The sequence below is a fragment of the Scylla paramamosain genome, chromosome 5, assembly GCF_035594125.1.
Source record: "Scylla paramamosain isolate STU-SP2022 chromosome 5, ASM3559412v1, whole genome shotgun sequence".
NCBI classification, from domain to species: domain Eukaryota; kingdom Metazoa; phylum Arthropoda; class Malacostraca; order Decapoda; family Portunidae; genus Scylla; species Scylla paramamosain.
The window spans coordinates 34,460,056-34,475,375 of record NC_087155.1 but is presented as its reverse complement, the minus strand read 5'-3'; the positions used below and the strand labels follow the sequence as shown (position 1 = coordinate 34,475,375).

General features: G+C 49.0%; 4 protein-coding genes and 1 long non-coding RNA gene across 7 annotated transcripts in view; 2 read left to right on the top strand and 3 right to left on the bottom strand.

Moving 5' to 3' along the window:
- LOC135100881 (protein inscuteable homolog) overlaps positions 1 to 4,683 on the top strand; it is a 118,996-nt gene extending 114,313 nt beyond the window's left edge. For both annotated transcript variants that reach the window (XM_064004412.1, XM_064004411.1), the window contains exons 3-11: positions 524 to 721; positions 1,249 to 1,375; positions 1,522 to 1,701; positions 1,808 to 2,044; positions 2,148 to 2,319; positions 2,866 to 3,041; positions 3,187 to 3,365; positions 3,527 to 3,650; positions 3,915 to 4,683. In XM_064004412.1, the coding sequence (XP_063860482.1) occupies positions 524 to 721; positions 1,249 to 1,375; positions 1,522 to 1,701; positions 1,808 to 2,044; positions 2,148 to 2,319; positions 2,866 to 3,041; positions 3,187 to 3,365; positions 3,527 to 3,650; positions 3,915 to 4,046 (1,525 nt within the window). In that variant the 3' untranslated portion in view covers positions 4,047 to 4,683. The remainder of the gene's footprint in view (positions 1 to 523; positions 722 to 1,248; positions 1,376 to 1,521; positions 1,702 to 1,807; positions 2,045 to 2,147; positions 2,320 to 2,865; positions 3,042 to 3,186; positions 3,366 to 3,526; positions 3,651 to 3,914) is intronic.
- The window catches only part of LOC135100882 (uncharacterized), a 45,311-nt gene extending 38,597 nt beyond the window's left edge, over positions 1 to 6,714 (bottom strand). The window contains exon 1 of the long non-coding RNA XR_010268948.1: positions 6,384 to 6,714. This is a non-coding gene — a long non-coding RNA (uncharacterized LOC135100882). The remainder of the gene's footprint in view (positions 1 to 6,383) is intronic.
- On the bottom strand, positions 733 to 1,146 carry LOC135100365 (putative uncharacterized protein FLJ46204; the record flags this gene model as incomplete). The annotated part of the gene is made up of 1 exon (XM_064003184.1): positions 733 to 1,146. A coding segment is annotated over one exon (414 nt), but the record flags the coding sequence as incomplete, so codon positions are not given.
- A 570-nt stretch (positions 6,715 to 7,284) lies between the features above and the next one.
- The window catches only part of LOC135100880 (protein inscuteable homolog), a 170,917-nt gene continuing 162,881 nt past the window's right edge, over positions 7,285 to 15,320 (bottom strand). For both annotated transcript variants that reach the window (XM_064004410.1, XM_064004408.1), the window contains 9 exons: positions 11,407 to 11,592; positions 10,717 to 10,843; positions 10,392 to 10,571; positions 9,824 to 10,063; positions 9,421 to 9,592; positions 9,116 to 9,291; positions 8,797 to 8,975; positions 8,545 to 8,668; positions 7,285 to 8,279 (listed from right to left, as the gene is read on the bottom strand). In XM_064004410.1, coding sequence (XP_063860480.1) covers positions 8,148 to 8,279; positions 8,545 to 8,668; positions 8,797 to 8,975; positions 9,116 to 9,291; positions 9,421 to 9,592; positions 9,824 to 10,063; positions 10,392 to 10,571; positions 10,717 to 10,843; positions 11,407 to 11,592 — 1,516 coding nt within the window. In that variant the 3' untranslated portion in view covers positions 7,285 to 8,147. The remainder of the gene's footprint in view (positions 8,280 to 8,544; positions 8,669 to 8,796; positions 8,976 to 9,115; positions 9,292 to 9,420; positions 9,593 to 9,823; positions 10,064 to 10,391; positions 10,572 to 10,716; positions 10,844 to 11,406; positions 11,593 to 15,320) is intronic.
- On the top strand, positions 10,897 to 11,400 carry LOC135100364 (salivary glue protein Sgs-3-like; the record flags this gene model as incomplete). Its single annotated transcript, XM_064003183.1, has 1 exon — positions 10,897 to 11,400. A coding segment is annotated over one exon (504 nt), but the record flags the coding sequence as incomplete, so codon positions are not given.

Here is a 15,320-nt window from a genome sequence, read left to right as displayed (position 1 = left end):
TTTTGTTTTGGCTGAGTGAAAAGTATGAAGGTCACTTTATCTACATGGAGGGAGCGGTGGGCGGGGATGAGAATTTGCTTTTACTATCCTGTCTTCTACATGGGAATATAATAAATAAAAAAAAAATGTAAGGAGCAAAATGTCTGTTGTTTGTTCCTCCTTTGCGTTCCTTTGTGCTGTAGCTTTATGGCTCAGCAGGAGATCAGAGTGGTGTCGATTTGAACCCCAGATATCTAATGCTATCACTTTGTACACGCCGCGCCTGATAGTTACCTCCGGGAGTTCGCAACGCACCGCTGAGATCAAAACATACGAGGGGAAAGACGAGACGCCGGTGATAAATATGCAGACCACCACTAAGAGCACATTACTGACGAGGGTCTCCTGAGGCTTGAACACAGACAGGAGAAAAGTTTTAAAGGTTGACTCTTTTCACTCATTCGTGTGTGTGTGTGTGTGTGTGTGTGTGGGTACCCTCCCGACTAATGAGTTTAATTTCGACGTTTTCCTCATCTACCTCCAGGAATGGATCGGTGAGTCACTGGCTGAAGGAATTACGCACCCTGTACGAGGCGGAGTGCATGAACACCCTACAATCCAAGTCATTGCCCGGGGACCACAATGGGCTGCCCCTTCAGGCGCCTCCCACGGCCCGCCACGCCGTCAGGGCCATTCAGCGCCGCGCCCATGAGGTCTCAACGGAGTTCGCCAGACTATGCCAGTGAGTCACCTCTATGTTCCGGTGTGGTGGTGTGCTCGTGTGAGTGTGGTGCTGTGCTGGTGTAACAGTGTTGTGCTGTGCTGGTGTGACAGTGTTGTGTTGTGCTGGTTTGACAGTGTGGTGTGCTGGTGTGAGTGTGGTGGTGTGGTCGTGTGACAGTCTTGTGCTGTGCTGGTGTGACAGTGTGGTGCTGTGCTGGTGTGACAGTGTGGTGCTGTGCTGGCGTGAGTGTGTGGTGGTGTGCTGGTGACAGTGCGGTGGTGTGCTGGTGTGATAGTGTGGTTGTGTGGCCGTGTGACAGTGTGGTGCTGTGCAGGTGTGATGGTGTGGTGCTGTGTCGGTGTGACAGTGTGGTGCTGCGCTGGTGTGACAATGTGGTGGTGTGCTGGTGTGACAGTGTGCTGCTGTGCTATTGTGACAGTGTGCTATTGTGTTGGTGTGATAGTGCGGTGCTGTGTTGGTGTGAGTGTGGTGTTTGTACTATTACTGTGATAGACACTCGTAATCCTCCCTCCTGCTGTTGACAGGCGCCTGGAGTGGCTGGAGCTGACGCAGGTACCGCCGCTGGCCGAGTCTCTGGTGGAGCATATCAACATCTTCCTGAGGGACTACACCACACAGTGGGCGGCCGCCGACCCCGACCTGCAGCCCCAGGTGAGTGTCTCCGGCAGGGAACGCTGGTGGTGGTAGGCTGGGGTATCTGCTATTATTAAGGTGGTGCCCTTGTTGGTGTGGTGGCAGCAACAGCATCAACAGCATCAGCAATGATAATCACAACATACTGTGCTTCTCTTCGGCAGTCATCGCTGAGTCGCCAAAGTAAAGTGATCCGGCAAATCTGCCAGCGTCTGACGGAGGTTTGTAACAACGACAACGACGACCTGGACCGCGACACGACCCGCCAGGTGGTGCAGGTGGTGACGGCGCTGGGCCACGCCTTCACCAAGCTGGTGGACCTCATGCTGAGCCGCGAAATCAAGGTGTGTCTTTCTAAAAAGGTCATCATTACTGTCTGGCTTCATTTCCATTCATACTTGTCCTTCGTGACACGACAGAGTAAGTAAGGCGATGGCTTATCTTTGGCAGGAGGTGGTGCGGATGTTGGAGGAGACCCGGGTGGATGAAGTGAGGTCCTCTGTATCCCACCTGACGGCGCTGGGTGTGGACGGGGGACACATCTGCCGCCTCATAGCGCGCCTTGGCGGTGTGCGGGGACTGCTTGGCGTCTGTCTGGAGCCGCGTCTTCACCAGGTGCGGGTTGCGGCACTACGAGCCTTAGCCACGGTGTGCTGCGTGGTGGAGGGCATTGTCGAGCTGGAGAAGGTACGGTCATCACATGTTTGGAATGCAACGTTAAATCTTGAGTTACCTGTTTCCATTCGCCATTTTCATCTATGTGACTGCTATTTTTATTTTGTGACTCCAGGCAGGCGGCGTAGAGGTGGTGGCGGAAGTGCTGTGCGATTCTGAGTGCACTGAGGAGGAGCGAAGTGAGGCCGCCGGCGTGCTGGCACAAATCACGTCACCTTGGGTGGAGAATACCCATCGCCTCACTGCACTCCACACCCACCTCACTCCCATCGTCGCCGCCCTCACTGGTACGTTACTTGAATTCTTCGTTTTATAACGAGATATGTGAGGGAACGGTACAAATGCTGAAGGCATGTCAGGTGACACTGGATAGTAATGGGCATGTAAAAAAATTATGACAAGTTTTCCTCCACAATTGCAACCACAAAGAATCTTAAATATAGCCAAGTCCGCTTTAAGAAAATCAAGATTTTCTCTCTCATGGTGTGAAATTATACTTCCTTATTCTGCGCCTCAACACTTGGCAGTCCGTGAGGCGAGAATTAACATCTTAACAAGGAAACATCTGCACTATCATTTGACGGTGGATGAAAATAAAAGTGCTGTTTAATGAAGAAGAAAAAAAACAATATCATGCCTGTGTATTAATTTGTAACGACAACACATAAATGCAATTTTCCTAGAGCTATTTTCTCAACTGATTTTCCTTTTAATGACTTGGGCGGGTGAAGGGCAGCAGTAGTGGCAACCTCCATCTTTACTCTTCCCATCCTTGCCCAACAACACAATCTTTGAGTTGGCTCCATTTTACCAATGTTAACTGATGCAAACAGAACTGGCCAAGTGGACACGCTCGGCTGAAATCTTCCTGCTTGCCGCCGCTGCGCTGGCCAACCTGACCTTCCTTGACGGGGGCTGCGTGGAGGCCATGAAGGCGGCCGGCACCGCCTCCGTCCTCCTTCGAACCGCCCAAGACAACCCCAACATCTCCATCTTCACCAAGGACCAGGTCAGTTCACCCTCCAACTCACGACTGCACACATTAACAACACCTCACCAACGTTAACAAGAGCCTCCTTCCAAACTTGGAATATTTCAAGGTCACGCGCGACGAAACTCTTGATTTATGTTTCCTCCTTTCCTTCGTCGTTCAGATTGCGACGGTGTTGGCCAACCTGGCGGGGTCGAGGGAGGCGGCAGAAGAGGTGGTGGAGAGTGGGGGAGTGGCGGTGCTGCTGGGACTTCTCAATACCCGACCCGCCCCCACCCATCGCCTGCCAGAGGTGGCCACGGCGGAGCGAGTCCAGCAGAAGTCGGCCATCGCCCTCTCCAGGTAAAGAACTTCTCGGAATGACTGTTTTAAGAAACTGTAAAACGTTTAACTAAACACACACACACACACACACACACACACACACACACACACACACACACACACACACACACACATACACACACACACAGAAGCATCAGTCTCATGTGTTTCCTCTGCAGGCTGTGTCGCGAGGCGTCGGTGGCACGCCAGGTGGCCGAGCAGGGCGGCGCCAAGCGGCTGGTGCGCCTCTGCAAGGATGAGAGCGAGAGGAACCACAGCGATGCCGTCCTCGTCGCCTGCCTGGTGAGTTCCTGGCGTCGCGATAACACGCGACGCCCCAGCGTGGGAACACCATGGGCCTGAGGACTGGCCCTGACCCCTACACACCCCAAGTCGGGCTTGTCATAAATACGGTTTTAACTGTCCGCTGATGGCGCCTTACAACGCGAGGGCTTCCCTTGTGGTAGATGCTAAATTGTGTACTTAATGTTTAGCACATGTACTTTACGTCAACATTCATGTAAATCTGTTGTAGGATAACCTAACAGGGCTGTGTGTCTCCTGCAGGCGGCGCTGCGTAAGATGTCCTCCTCACTGGGATCTGAGGGGCTGCGCGGCGTGGACGCGGCAGAGCTGGTGGAGCCGCGGCTGCTGGACTCCTTTCTCATCTACTCCTCGCGGCAGGAGAGTTACGTGTAGAGGATATGACAGCGACATTACCGTCAGGTGATCCGCGACTTCCGGCTGTACGGAAGCATCCTGCGGGGACTCGCCTGACGGAGGCCAGCGTGACCCACCGCCGCACCTCACCCTCGTGTCCCAAACCAGCACGAATCAGGAGGAACTTTTCCCGATCCCGGTGTGGTGCATTTGTCAACAGGAATACAAATACGAAGCTTTACGCATGTACAAGTATTCAGCAACACACTACAACACTCTTCACTCTTATCTTCTGTGTCCTTTTGCTCTGGATTTAGAGACGATAGATAACTTCATATCAAAGTTGAAATTTACCAATGTTTGTGTGTGTGTGTTTCCTTCCAATGTTCTCTTCCTTACATACACAACACATCGCTTAGAGGTAGACACAAAGTTTCTTCGTATACACTGTCATAAGTTTATTATTATTTTTTTCAAAACGATATATTTTATTAATGAGGAAGATGACTGCTGATGACGACGATGATGGGTATCGACGCAGGGGCCGCGCGGCCGCTGCCACTACTAGTCATGGATCAGACAGAACCAAATATCACCAATCTTGTGTATATCACCTCGTTGTACATTCCACCTGTTGTGATATATAGTGTAAATATATTTTAATAGTTACATCCTATACCTGCATTTTTATTTCCACCTCCCTTTACTCGAGAATACAAACCATACCAAGCCATACGTCTGTAACAGAGAGAGAGAGAGAGAGAGAGAGAGAGAGAGAGAGAGAGAGAGAGAGAGAGAGAGAGAGAGAGAGAAAGTTTTAGTAAGGATTGGATGGATCAGTGGTGGTGGTGGTGGTGGTGGGTGATATAGGCTATAGTGAGTGCAGATAAGCAATTGGTGGTGGTGATGGAGATAATTATGCCATCTTTCATGACGTCACAAGTTCCAATATTTTTTTCACAGACAGACGGAGAATTGCGGGTGGTACGTAGAGACGGAGAGCGGGAAGACAACTGGAAAAAGGAAAGTGGGCAAACAGATGGAGAGGGGGAAGAAGAGGCGAGAGAGACTGAGTTACAGGGAAGGCGGAGGGGAGGAGAGCGGTGCCGAGGAGGGATGGGTGGTGAGGCGAGGGGCGAGATCGGGAAGGGAGGGAGCGGGGAGGGGGGTAGGTTTTAAGACACGAGCAGCGCACCTTTGGCCTTGTTACGCAGTTAGATATGTGGCCGAACATATCAGCAACAACTAGTGACAGAAACTCTACAGATATAGATGCCATTACTCTAAAAAGTACATGCCGGAGAAGGGAGAACTTTCAGGTGGTGGGAAATTTTATCTAACGAATTCCGCATCACATAGGCAATTATCTGGTTAGTCAGACGAGGATCAGGCGTGAAATGTGTGTGTTGTGCTACATTAAGGTTGTCTTTCCTAATATTCTTATTTCGGCGCGTTCTAATAAGACTAAGGAAAACATGAATAAATCACTCCTATGCAAATAAGTTACTGCATGCAAGCCCTCAAACTCAAGTACAAATAAGGAAATACGAGCCAACCCAGATGTCTTAATAATGTAGAATGAAAAAAAAAAACATTCACCAGCACCAATTTAAGTCAAGCAGGTAAGGTAATCCTATTTCTGCGCAATGTAATAAGACAAAGGAAGAGAAAAATATATGCAAATATATTAAACATATGTAGAAGAAGGATAAGACCTCAAACACAAGTACAAATAAGGAAATAGGAGCTAACACAAGTGTCTTAATAATGGAGAAAGAAAAGAAAAGAAAAAGAAATACAAAAAATCAACACCCACAACATTTTAAGTAAGGCAGTCGACGAGGATTTGTAGATCGACCTGGCCAGAAAAAATCACCACCACCACCACCAGCTGTAGTCCCACGGGCCACACAAGGGTACACTCCATTAGACTCTGACGTTTACCTTGAATTACTATCACCAAAACAACATTGAAAACGGGTGAAAAAAAGAACGGAAAATAAACACTGATACGTATGTGCGCTGGCCCGTCAAATGGGGAGCGGTTCCTGAGAAAGGTGTAGGAAGGGAGGGAGGCAGAGGTCCGGCTTTTCCCACCATGGTCATCACAAGCCTTAAAGGTCACTTCGGAAGCAAAAACATAATAGGATCAGCACTCGGTCATTGCGATAAGTCAAATACTGGGCTGCCTATCGAAATGAGAACCATAACTAGAAGTAATTCGTCTATGGCGGGAACTTTGAATCTTAACCTGAAAATCTCTTATATTTTATCTTATTGCCTTAAAGCTTCTCCTAAAGTATTATCACTGTACTTATCCACACTTATGACACTGCCTTGAAGAAATTTAGTTACAGTCACAAAGCAAACACTTACCACGAGCTGTATACGTGACACCCGCCTCCTCAGCATCCACCAGTCAGGGAGGCGGCTGCGGGCAGATAACTTTCCTTGCTCCCCACACGTCACGCCCACCACCACGAGCAATGCCACACGTCCACACGACTCAATGATCCCCGAGGCTCCTTCAGGTTACCTCAGGGGACTCACAACTTGTTAGGGCTCTCGAGAAAAGCACTGTCAAGAAAGCACAGCGGCCATCACCTGCAACACACGCTCCCTGCGCCGGGTCGAGTGGCGTGTCTGCCTTGCCAACGGGACTGCCAACCCGACGCACGCAACACCTCGTCACTCGCTTGTTTATTTCACTACACACATTTCCTTTTACAACACGTCTTTCCCAAGTGAGGGGTGTGTAGTGAGATAGTGAGGTAAGATCATATGGAGGTTAAAAGGTACTGACAATAAAATCAGTACGACTTTATCATTCATTTATACAGTTTTACAGTTTACAGTTTCTTTTTTCCCTAACGAGGAGTGAGTAGTCATATAGTAATATCATATGGAAGTCGAAAGGTACTGACAATACAGTGAATACTAATTTTTCTTTAATTTATTCCACTACACATTTCTTTTTACAATTCATCTGTGCCCAGGAGTGTGTAGTGAGACAGAGAGGTACAGCCGTATTGAAGTAAAAGACAAGTGCTAAAAATACTTACCGGTACTAAAGTCTCAGCCAGGCTACAACTCTTCACCGTGGCACAAAGGCGCTAAAAATTAAGGAAATGTAAAGATCGATTGACAGCGTGTCTGATTCCCCAATACTTCCACTAATAAAAGCAAATACATCAATACACACTTACCAGTCTTCTCCTAAAAGAGAATATGCAAACAACAAAGGGTTCGCGTGGAAGAGAAAAAGAAAAGTCAGGAAAAATGTGTAAGTTTTATTCGAAAAATATATTGCTGTACAGAAATACACCTCTACAACTATATTTGGTTCTGGGGTCTGACTAGGTGAGGGTCCGCCTACAGGAGTCTTGACAGGTAAGGACAGGTGAACACACTAATCAACGCGTACAAACATCACTGCTGCCACACGAACACGTTTCCAAACACTTCGGAACAACAAAGTAAAATCACACGCCGTTAACTTACGTATAGTATTATTTTATCTGCCACTTTTCATCAGTAAACTAACCTCGCCTGGGGTACATTATATACATTATGATTATGAACGGACGCTGCGAGGCTGCTCGGGCGTGGCGGTGAAACAGGTCACTCCTCTCGCCATATTCCTCGTGCAGTTGAAATCCATGTTTGTCCCGGCGCTTACAGTCCCGCCCGGCACTTTCTTCACTGGGCGGCTCGCAGCAACACGCATCACACACGAGACGCTGAATTTGTCCTCTAAGCAGCCCTGACACTCCTGCAGTGGTGAACTTGAGCACTCGCAAAACACTGTAGGATGTTATAGCTGTTTATTATTATATATTCTGCAGCACCTTAACCTCCACCGCGACTCTGAGACACACCACACACGCTACAGCTTGGCGTGTGATATACGAAAGGCGGCATCACGACTGACGTCACGTGTCTGCCTCTTGAGCTGAGTCGACGCACCGTGTTACAAGGGTCGGCCGCCACTGACATCATGCAACAATAACGACCGTATTTGTTGGCTTCCCTACTCGTAAGTTCGTAACACAAACTCATGGGCTAAAATAATAATACAGAAGAGCAATACTATACAATTTCAGTCTTAAAGCTATCTCTCTCTCTCAGCTCCTGCGTGGGTCATACGAAGCTCTCCTGCCGCGAGGAGTAGATGAGGAAGGAGTCCAGCAACCGCGGCTCCACCAGCTCCGCCGCGTCCACGCCGCGCAGCCCCTCAGATCCCAGTGAGGAGGACATCTTACGCAGCGCCGCCTGCAGGAGACACACAGCCCTGTTAGGTTATCCTACAACAGATTTACATGAATGTTGACGTAAAGTACATGTGCTAAACATTAAGTACACAATTTAGCATCTACCACAAGGGAAGCCCTCGCGTTGTAAGGCGCCATCAGCGGACAGTTAAAACCGTATTTATGACAAACCCGACTTGGGGTGTGTAGGGGGTCAGGGCCAGCCCTCAGGCCCATAGCGTCCCCACGCTGGGGCGTCGCGTGTTATCGCGACGCCAGGAACTCACCAGGCAGGCGACGAGGACGGCGTCGCTGTGGTTCCTCTCGCTCTCATCCTTGCAGAGGCGCACCAGCCGCTTGGCGCCTCCCTGCTCGGCCACCTGGCGTGCCACCGACGCCTCGCGACACAGCCTGCAGAGGGAACACATGAGGCTAATGATTCTGTGTTTGTGTGTGTGTGTGTTGGGGGTTGAGGACGCACTTCCGCACCCAGAAATGTTTCACGGTTTCTGCCACAGTCATCTCGACAGGCTCCTCACCTGGAGAGGGCGATGGCCGACTTCTGCTGGACTCGCTCCGCCGTGGCCACCTCTGGCAGGCGGTGAGTGGGGGCGGGGCCAGTGTTGAGGAGCCCCAGCAACACCGACACTCCCCCACTCTCCACCACCTCTTCTGCCGCCTCCCTTGACCCTGCCAGGTTGGCCAACACCGTCGCTATCTAAATGGCGAAGGAAAGTAGGAAGAAATCAGAGTCTCGTCGCGCATGACCTTGAAATATTCCAAATTGGTAAGGAAAGTCTTGTTGGCTTTCGTGAGGGTTTGTAAGAGTGTGAAGTCGTGAGTTGGAGGGGAACTGACCTGGTCCTTGGTGAAGATGGAAATGTTGGGATTGTCGTGGGCGGCCCGAAGGAGGACGGACGCGGTGCCTGCCGCCCTCATGGCCTCCACGCAGCCGTCATCTAGGAAAGTCAGGTTGGCCAGCGCCGCGGATGCCAGCAGGAAGATCTCCGGCGTGAGTGTGTGCCTGGCTAAGTCTGAAAGGAATATTTGACATGTTAAATAGATTAATACATGTATGGAGTCCCGTTTTGTCAAGAAAGACACACGTGGATGTAATTGTAGAACGTTTTAAAAGTCACACAGTAAACGTGAGCGCCACGCACCGGTGAGGGCGGCGACGATGTGGTCCAGGTGGGTGTGGAGGGCTGCCAGGCGGTGGTTGTTCTCCACCCAGGGGGATGTGATCTGCGCCAGTACCCCTGCGGCCTCACTCCTCTCATCCTCCGGACATTCGATGTCGCACAGCACCTCCGCCACCACCTCCACGCCGCCAGCCTGGAGAACCAAATGGTTGACCGGTTTCTTATCGACATACATTTTTTTCAGTATTACATGTCTGGCTTCTAAATTTAAAATGTAAGTTCGTTCCATTCCATGAATTTAAAATACATGTTCCATTCCACATCATAAGTATCCCAAGTGTGTTGCGTTCCCTCCAATGATTGAAAGGGAAACAAGGATCAGTGTCCACAAGTCAGTGCTATGGAGTGAGCGGTGCAGTATTACCTTGTCCAGTTCGACGATGCCCTCCACCACGCAGCACACGGTTGCCAAGGCTCTCAAGGCATCACTGCGACACTGACGCAGCCGCGGTTCCAGGCACACGTCCAACAGGCCCCGTACGCCACCGAGACTCGCAATGAGGCGACAGATGTGCCCGCCCTCCACTCCGAGAGCAGTCAAGTGAGACACCACCAGGCGCACCCCTGCCCTGCTGCCCGGCTCCTCCAGCACCCGCACCATCTCCTGCGGGGGACATGACGTTATTACTGAAGCGTCTTGCTGGACTAACTGAAGTTGCACCAAAGTGATAAATGGAAAAAATACCCTCTAGCAGAAACTATATAATGTATTCTGTAAACTCAATGTCTTTCTCCTTCCTACGATTCATATATTTGAAATTAAAAATTGGGAATACAATTATCAAATTGTTACATTTTGCGTTTAACTGAATGTGCAGTTATATTATGGTTACTGTGTGAGTTTTGTGGTCTGTTGATGATGTCACACCAACACGGTTCCATCCATTTCTCATCACATGACACCTCATTTCCGAACTCAGTGGCTTCCTTACTCTTATCTCGCGGCTCAGCATGAGGTCGACCAGCTTGGTGAAGGCGTGGCCCAGCGCCGTCACCACCTGCACCACCTGGCGGGTCGTGTCGCGGTCCAGGTCGTCGTTGTCGTTGTTACAAACCTCCGTCAGACGCTGGCAGATTTGCCGGATCACTTTACTTTGGCGACTCAGCGATGACTGCCGGAGAGAAGAACAGTTTGTTGTGATTACCGTTGCTGCTGCTGCTGCTGCTGTAGCTGCCACCACACCACCAAGGCACCACCTTAATAATAGCAGATACCCCAGCCTACCACCACCAGCGTCTCCTGCCGGAGACACTCACCTGCGGCTGCAGGTCGGGGTCGGCGGCCGCCCACTGTGTAGTGTAGTCCCTCAGGAAGATGTTGATATGCTCCACCAGAGACTCGGCCAGCGGCGGTACCTGCGTCAGCTCCAGCCACTCCAGGCGCCTGTCAACAGCAGGAGGGAGGGTTATGAGTATCCATCACAGTAATAGTACAAACACCACACTGTCACTCTAACACAGCATCGCACTATCACACCAGCACAGCACTACTATGTCACACCAGTACAGCACCACACGGTCACACTACCACAGCACTGCACTGTCACACCACCACAGAACCACTCTGTCACACCAACACACCACCACATTGTCACACCAGCACAGACCACACTGTTACACCAGCACACCACCACAGCACCACATTGTCACACCAGTACAGCACCGCACTGTCACACCACCACAGCACCACACTGTCACGCCACCACAGTACCACTGTGTCACACCAGCACACCAGCACAACACCACTGTTACACCACCACAACACTACTCTGTCACACCAGCACACATGTACAGCACCACTGTCACACCACCACAGTACCACTGTCACAGCAGTACAGCACCACTCTGTCACACCACCGCACCAACACAGCACCAGTTTGTCACACCAGCACAGCACCACACTGTCACACTAGCACAGCAGAACACCGGAACACAGAGGTGACTCACTGGCACAGTCTGGCGAACTCAGTGGAGACTTCGTGGGCGCGGCGCTGGATGGCCCTGACGGCGTGGCGGGCCGTGGGAGGGGGCGGGGCAGAGTCGCCGGGCAGAGACTTGGACTGGAGGGTGTTCATGCACTCCGCCTCGCACAGTATCCGCAGCTCCTTCACCCACTGGTGCAGAGAGTCGTTTCTGTGGAAGAAAAATAGTGGATGATAGAACGCGGTTTTGAAAACAACGCTGGGAACATTTTTTACACTTGAAATACCTCAACTACTCTCTCTCTCTCTCTCTCTCTCTCTCTCTCTCTCTCTCTCTCTCTCTCTCTCTCTCTCTCTCTCTCTCTCTCTCTCTCTCTCTCTCTCTCTCTCTCATCACGCACTCATAAGGTACCAGCCCCCTCCTTCCTTCCTGCACCGTGACCCCCACTCAAGAGTCACGAGATGACTTTCATTCGGTCTGGTCTCTGCTTCTCTCCGTTATCACAATATCCTCTCCCTCTCTCCTCTTTTATCTCCGCACGCCTCTCAAGTTCCTCTTTGTCTTATCACACTTCTTTTTGCCGCTCAGCGTCCTGCTTCTCTTTTCCTTTTTTACAGAACGTCAAGCAATATTTCTAATAGTTCTCTATTTTCTTAGTATTAATAATGTAAATAAATGAAAATAAGGACGTTTTGATATTTTCCTCATTTGTTACATTCAAATTATTTTTTTTATTCCACTGAAAGAAAACAAACATATGTGTACAAAGGATAATTTATATCGAGAACCTTTCATAAGCGTGACTGATTCCCTTCGACAATGGTTTTGCAAATATATAACATAAAAATAATCACTAGACTGACTAATAAACATACATCACACCATGATTTTTTTTTACTTAGCTTCGGACTGTTTTCTTTTATAATAACTTGCATCTTCAAGGGACCTCTTTATTTCTTTTTCCCCTTCTCTTTTACCACTTCTGTTGCCCTTGCCCAGAGACTCTCTTAGATAAAAAAAAAAAGATTCACTTCACCTACACACCAATATAACAGTGAGTGCCACGTGTAGGCCTGATGATTTATTACTGCTTCCCTTATTTCCTTACGTTCTTATACCTAATACTCCACATCACCCACAAATACAACACTTAATCTCACTTTACAACCACACTAATACATAAGACAACCACGTACTATTCATCACCTAACAACACCTAACCTAATGACCCAGCCACCACACCTGCCCCTCGCCCGCCACATCAAGACAATGACACTTAGCACACCAAGGCGCCTTTACCACACCTTGACCTGCCGGCGGAAATCTTATAAATCACCTGCATGCTTCACCTTCCTTGGTCAGAGAGAGAGAGAGAAAGACAAGCACCGTGAAACTCAAGAAAAAGGAGAGAGAGAGAGAGAGAGAGAGAGAGAGAGAGAGAGAGAGAGAGAGAGAGAGAGAGAGAACGATTCCGGAGCATTTCAACGAGTTTAGCCGAGTGTTTAGTTTCGACCCTTTGCCGAGCGAGGGAGAGAGGTGAGAGAGGGAGGGTATGGAGAGGGAGGGAAGAGAATCCTGGTCGGGTGGTTTTCTGGGTGAGAGAAACAAACAAACTGCGGAGGTGATGGTGAGAAGAAGGTCCCACTGCACCTGAAGATTGTGTTAGTGGTGTGTGTGTGTGTGTGCCTGTGTTCCTGCTACCATAGAAAAGAAGCTTAAATGGTCCTGTTTTTCATTTAACTAACATGCTGTTTCTGTTCCCTCCAAAAAAATAAATGAAATAAATGTATAATAAGGAAGAAAATGGTTAGTCCTCAACTGTCTGAAGAAAACTGAAGAATAAAATCTACGAATCTTTGCCCTCCTCCTCTCCTTCCTCCTCCTCCTCCTCCTCCTCCTCCTCCTCCTCCTCCTCCTCCTCTTCTTCCTCTCCTTCTCCTCGTTCTCCTCCTCCTCGCCTTCCTGCGGCGACAATGGGACGCTACTGATAAGAACGACAAGTTATTTTTATGTCCCCTGCACATGTGTGTCTCTAGCGGTTCAGGTGCACTGGCTCAGCGGCTCAGCGGCTCAGAGGGCGTAAAGGCGTGGGTGCGAGACACTCCTCCGCCCTGTGCTGAGAAGTGAGCTTTAGTACGATGACTTTTGCGTGTTTTGGTTCAATAAATGAGAGGAAAATTTTACGTAGGCTCAAGTTATTATTGTTACTGTTGTTATTCTTATTATTTGTGTTCTTAATTTTTGTTATCATTGTTGGGATTTATATGAATTTACATTGCCTTTTAGGTTCTTCTTTTTCCTTTTCTTTTTTTTCTTTTTTCTCTGTCTTCTTTTCTTTTTTTATTTTCTTTCTTTTTTCTTTGGCTGTTTTCATTGTTATTATTATTATTATTATTATTATTATTATTATTATTATAATTATTATTATTATTACTATTGTGACTAGAATAACCTCGAGCGGGGGTGGAGGACGTGCAAGAGGCGGAGGAGGAGGAAGAGGAGGAAGAGGAGGAGGAGGAGGAGAAGGAGGTGCAGGCCCGCTACACAGAGGCAGGGCACTGGGGCGGCCGTCCACCCCACGCGCCACTCGCACAGTAAATCGCACTGACACTCAATAAACTAATATTCCACCGCAGGCAAGCAACTCAACTGAAAAATAGAAAACCCCGCCCTCCTGCAAGTCCTGGGAAACGAACCCTGACCCTTCCTCCGAGACACCAACGGAATATACAACGGAACATCTTGCAGAAAAAAAGAAAAAAAAGAAAATAATGTACCAAAAAAATAATTTACTAGGTTCGCCGTACTGTTACTTGGGAGATAACAACGGGAACATATACTAAGTAAACAAAAGCCAAACGACACCCCGAGGAGATCAAAGGCTTGGTGTGGTGTAGTGTAGCGCTGTTACTTCTCGGATCACACGCTTATCATTATTAATCACCAGCGGCGATGCGAACTGGGGACGTATCGCTGGCTCAGAACAATGACAACGGAATCACTAGTTGGACGACGAAGGTAGAGACGAAAAAATAAAGAAGTGTCGCGATTCAAGATGTCGGTGCATTGTCGCCTGGAAATTGTACACCGATGGAAAAAAATGATTCATGAAGGAAGACAATGATGGTATATGCTTCACTTAGTGACGCCGCGACAACACCTTTACATCTGCACCACTCACTGTGATGCGAGAGAGAACAGACACTAGGGAGGTAATGTGTTGAAATTCCACCTGTGTATTGTTCAACCTTAGAATGGCAAAGGAGAAAGTAGTAGTAGTAGTAGTAGTAGCACTGGTAGTATTAATAGGAGGAGGAGGAGGATGAGGAAGAGGAGGAGGAGGAGGAGGAGGAGGAGGAGGAGGAGAAGGAGGAGAAGGAGAGAGTAGAAGGAGAAGCAGAAGGACAACAACAACAACAACAACAACAACAAACAACAAAAACAACAACAAAATAAATAATAATGAGTGTGTGAGTGTATGAGCGTGTGTGTGTGTGTGTGTGTGTGTGTGTTCTGTGAGGCATTCAGACATTACGTACGTAGTCTCGCGCCACAGGAGGGCATCTCTTTCCCCGCCACAAAAGTAACAACACCCGCCCGGGCTCATCACGGCGGAAGGCAACACGTACTGGCAGAGACAATCGTGCGTCGGCGTCCCCACAACACTTGTCAGAGGAGCTGCCCACAATAGTACCTCGCGTCACGACTCCATGCTACAGACAATAGTCCCTTCGTGCCCGCCATCCTTCCCTCCCCCCTTTTCTCCCATCCTTCCTTCCTTTCTTACTTTCCCTCCTTCCTCCTCTTCCGTCCGTCATACCTTTCTCCGTTTTTCAGTCCATTATTCATGTTTTTTTTTATTTTCTTTCGTTTTTTTCTTTATTCTTCTTTTCCTTCTCTCTTTTATTTTCCTTCCGTCCTCCCCTTCCGTCCGTCAA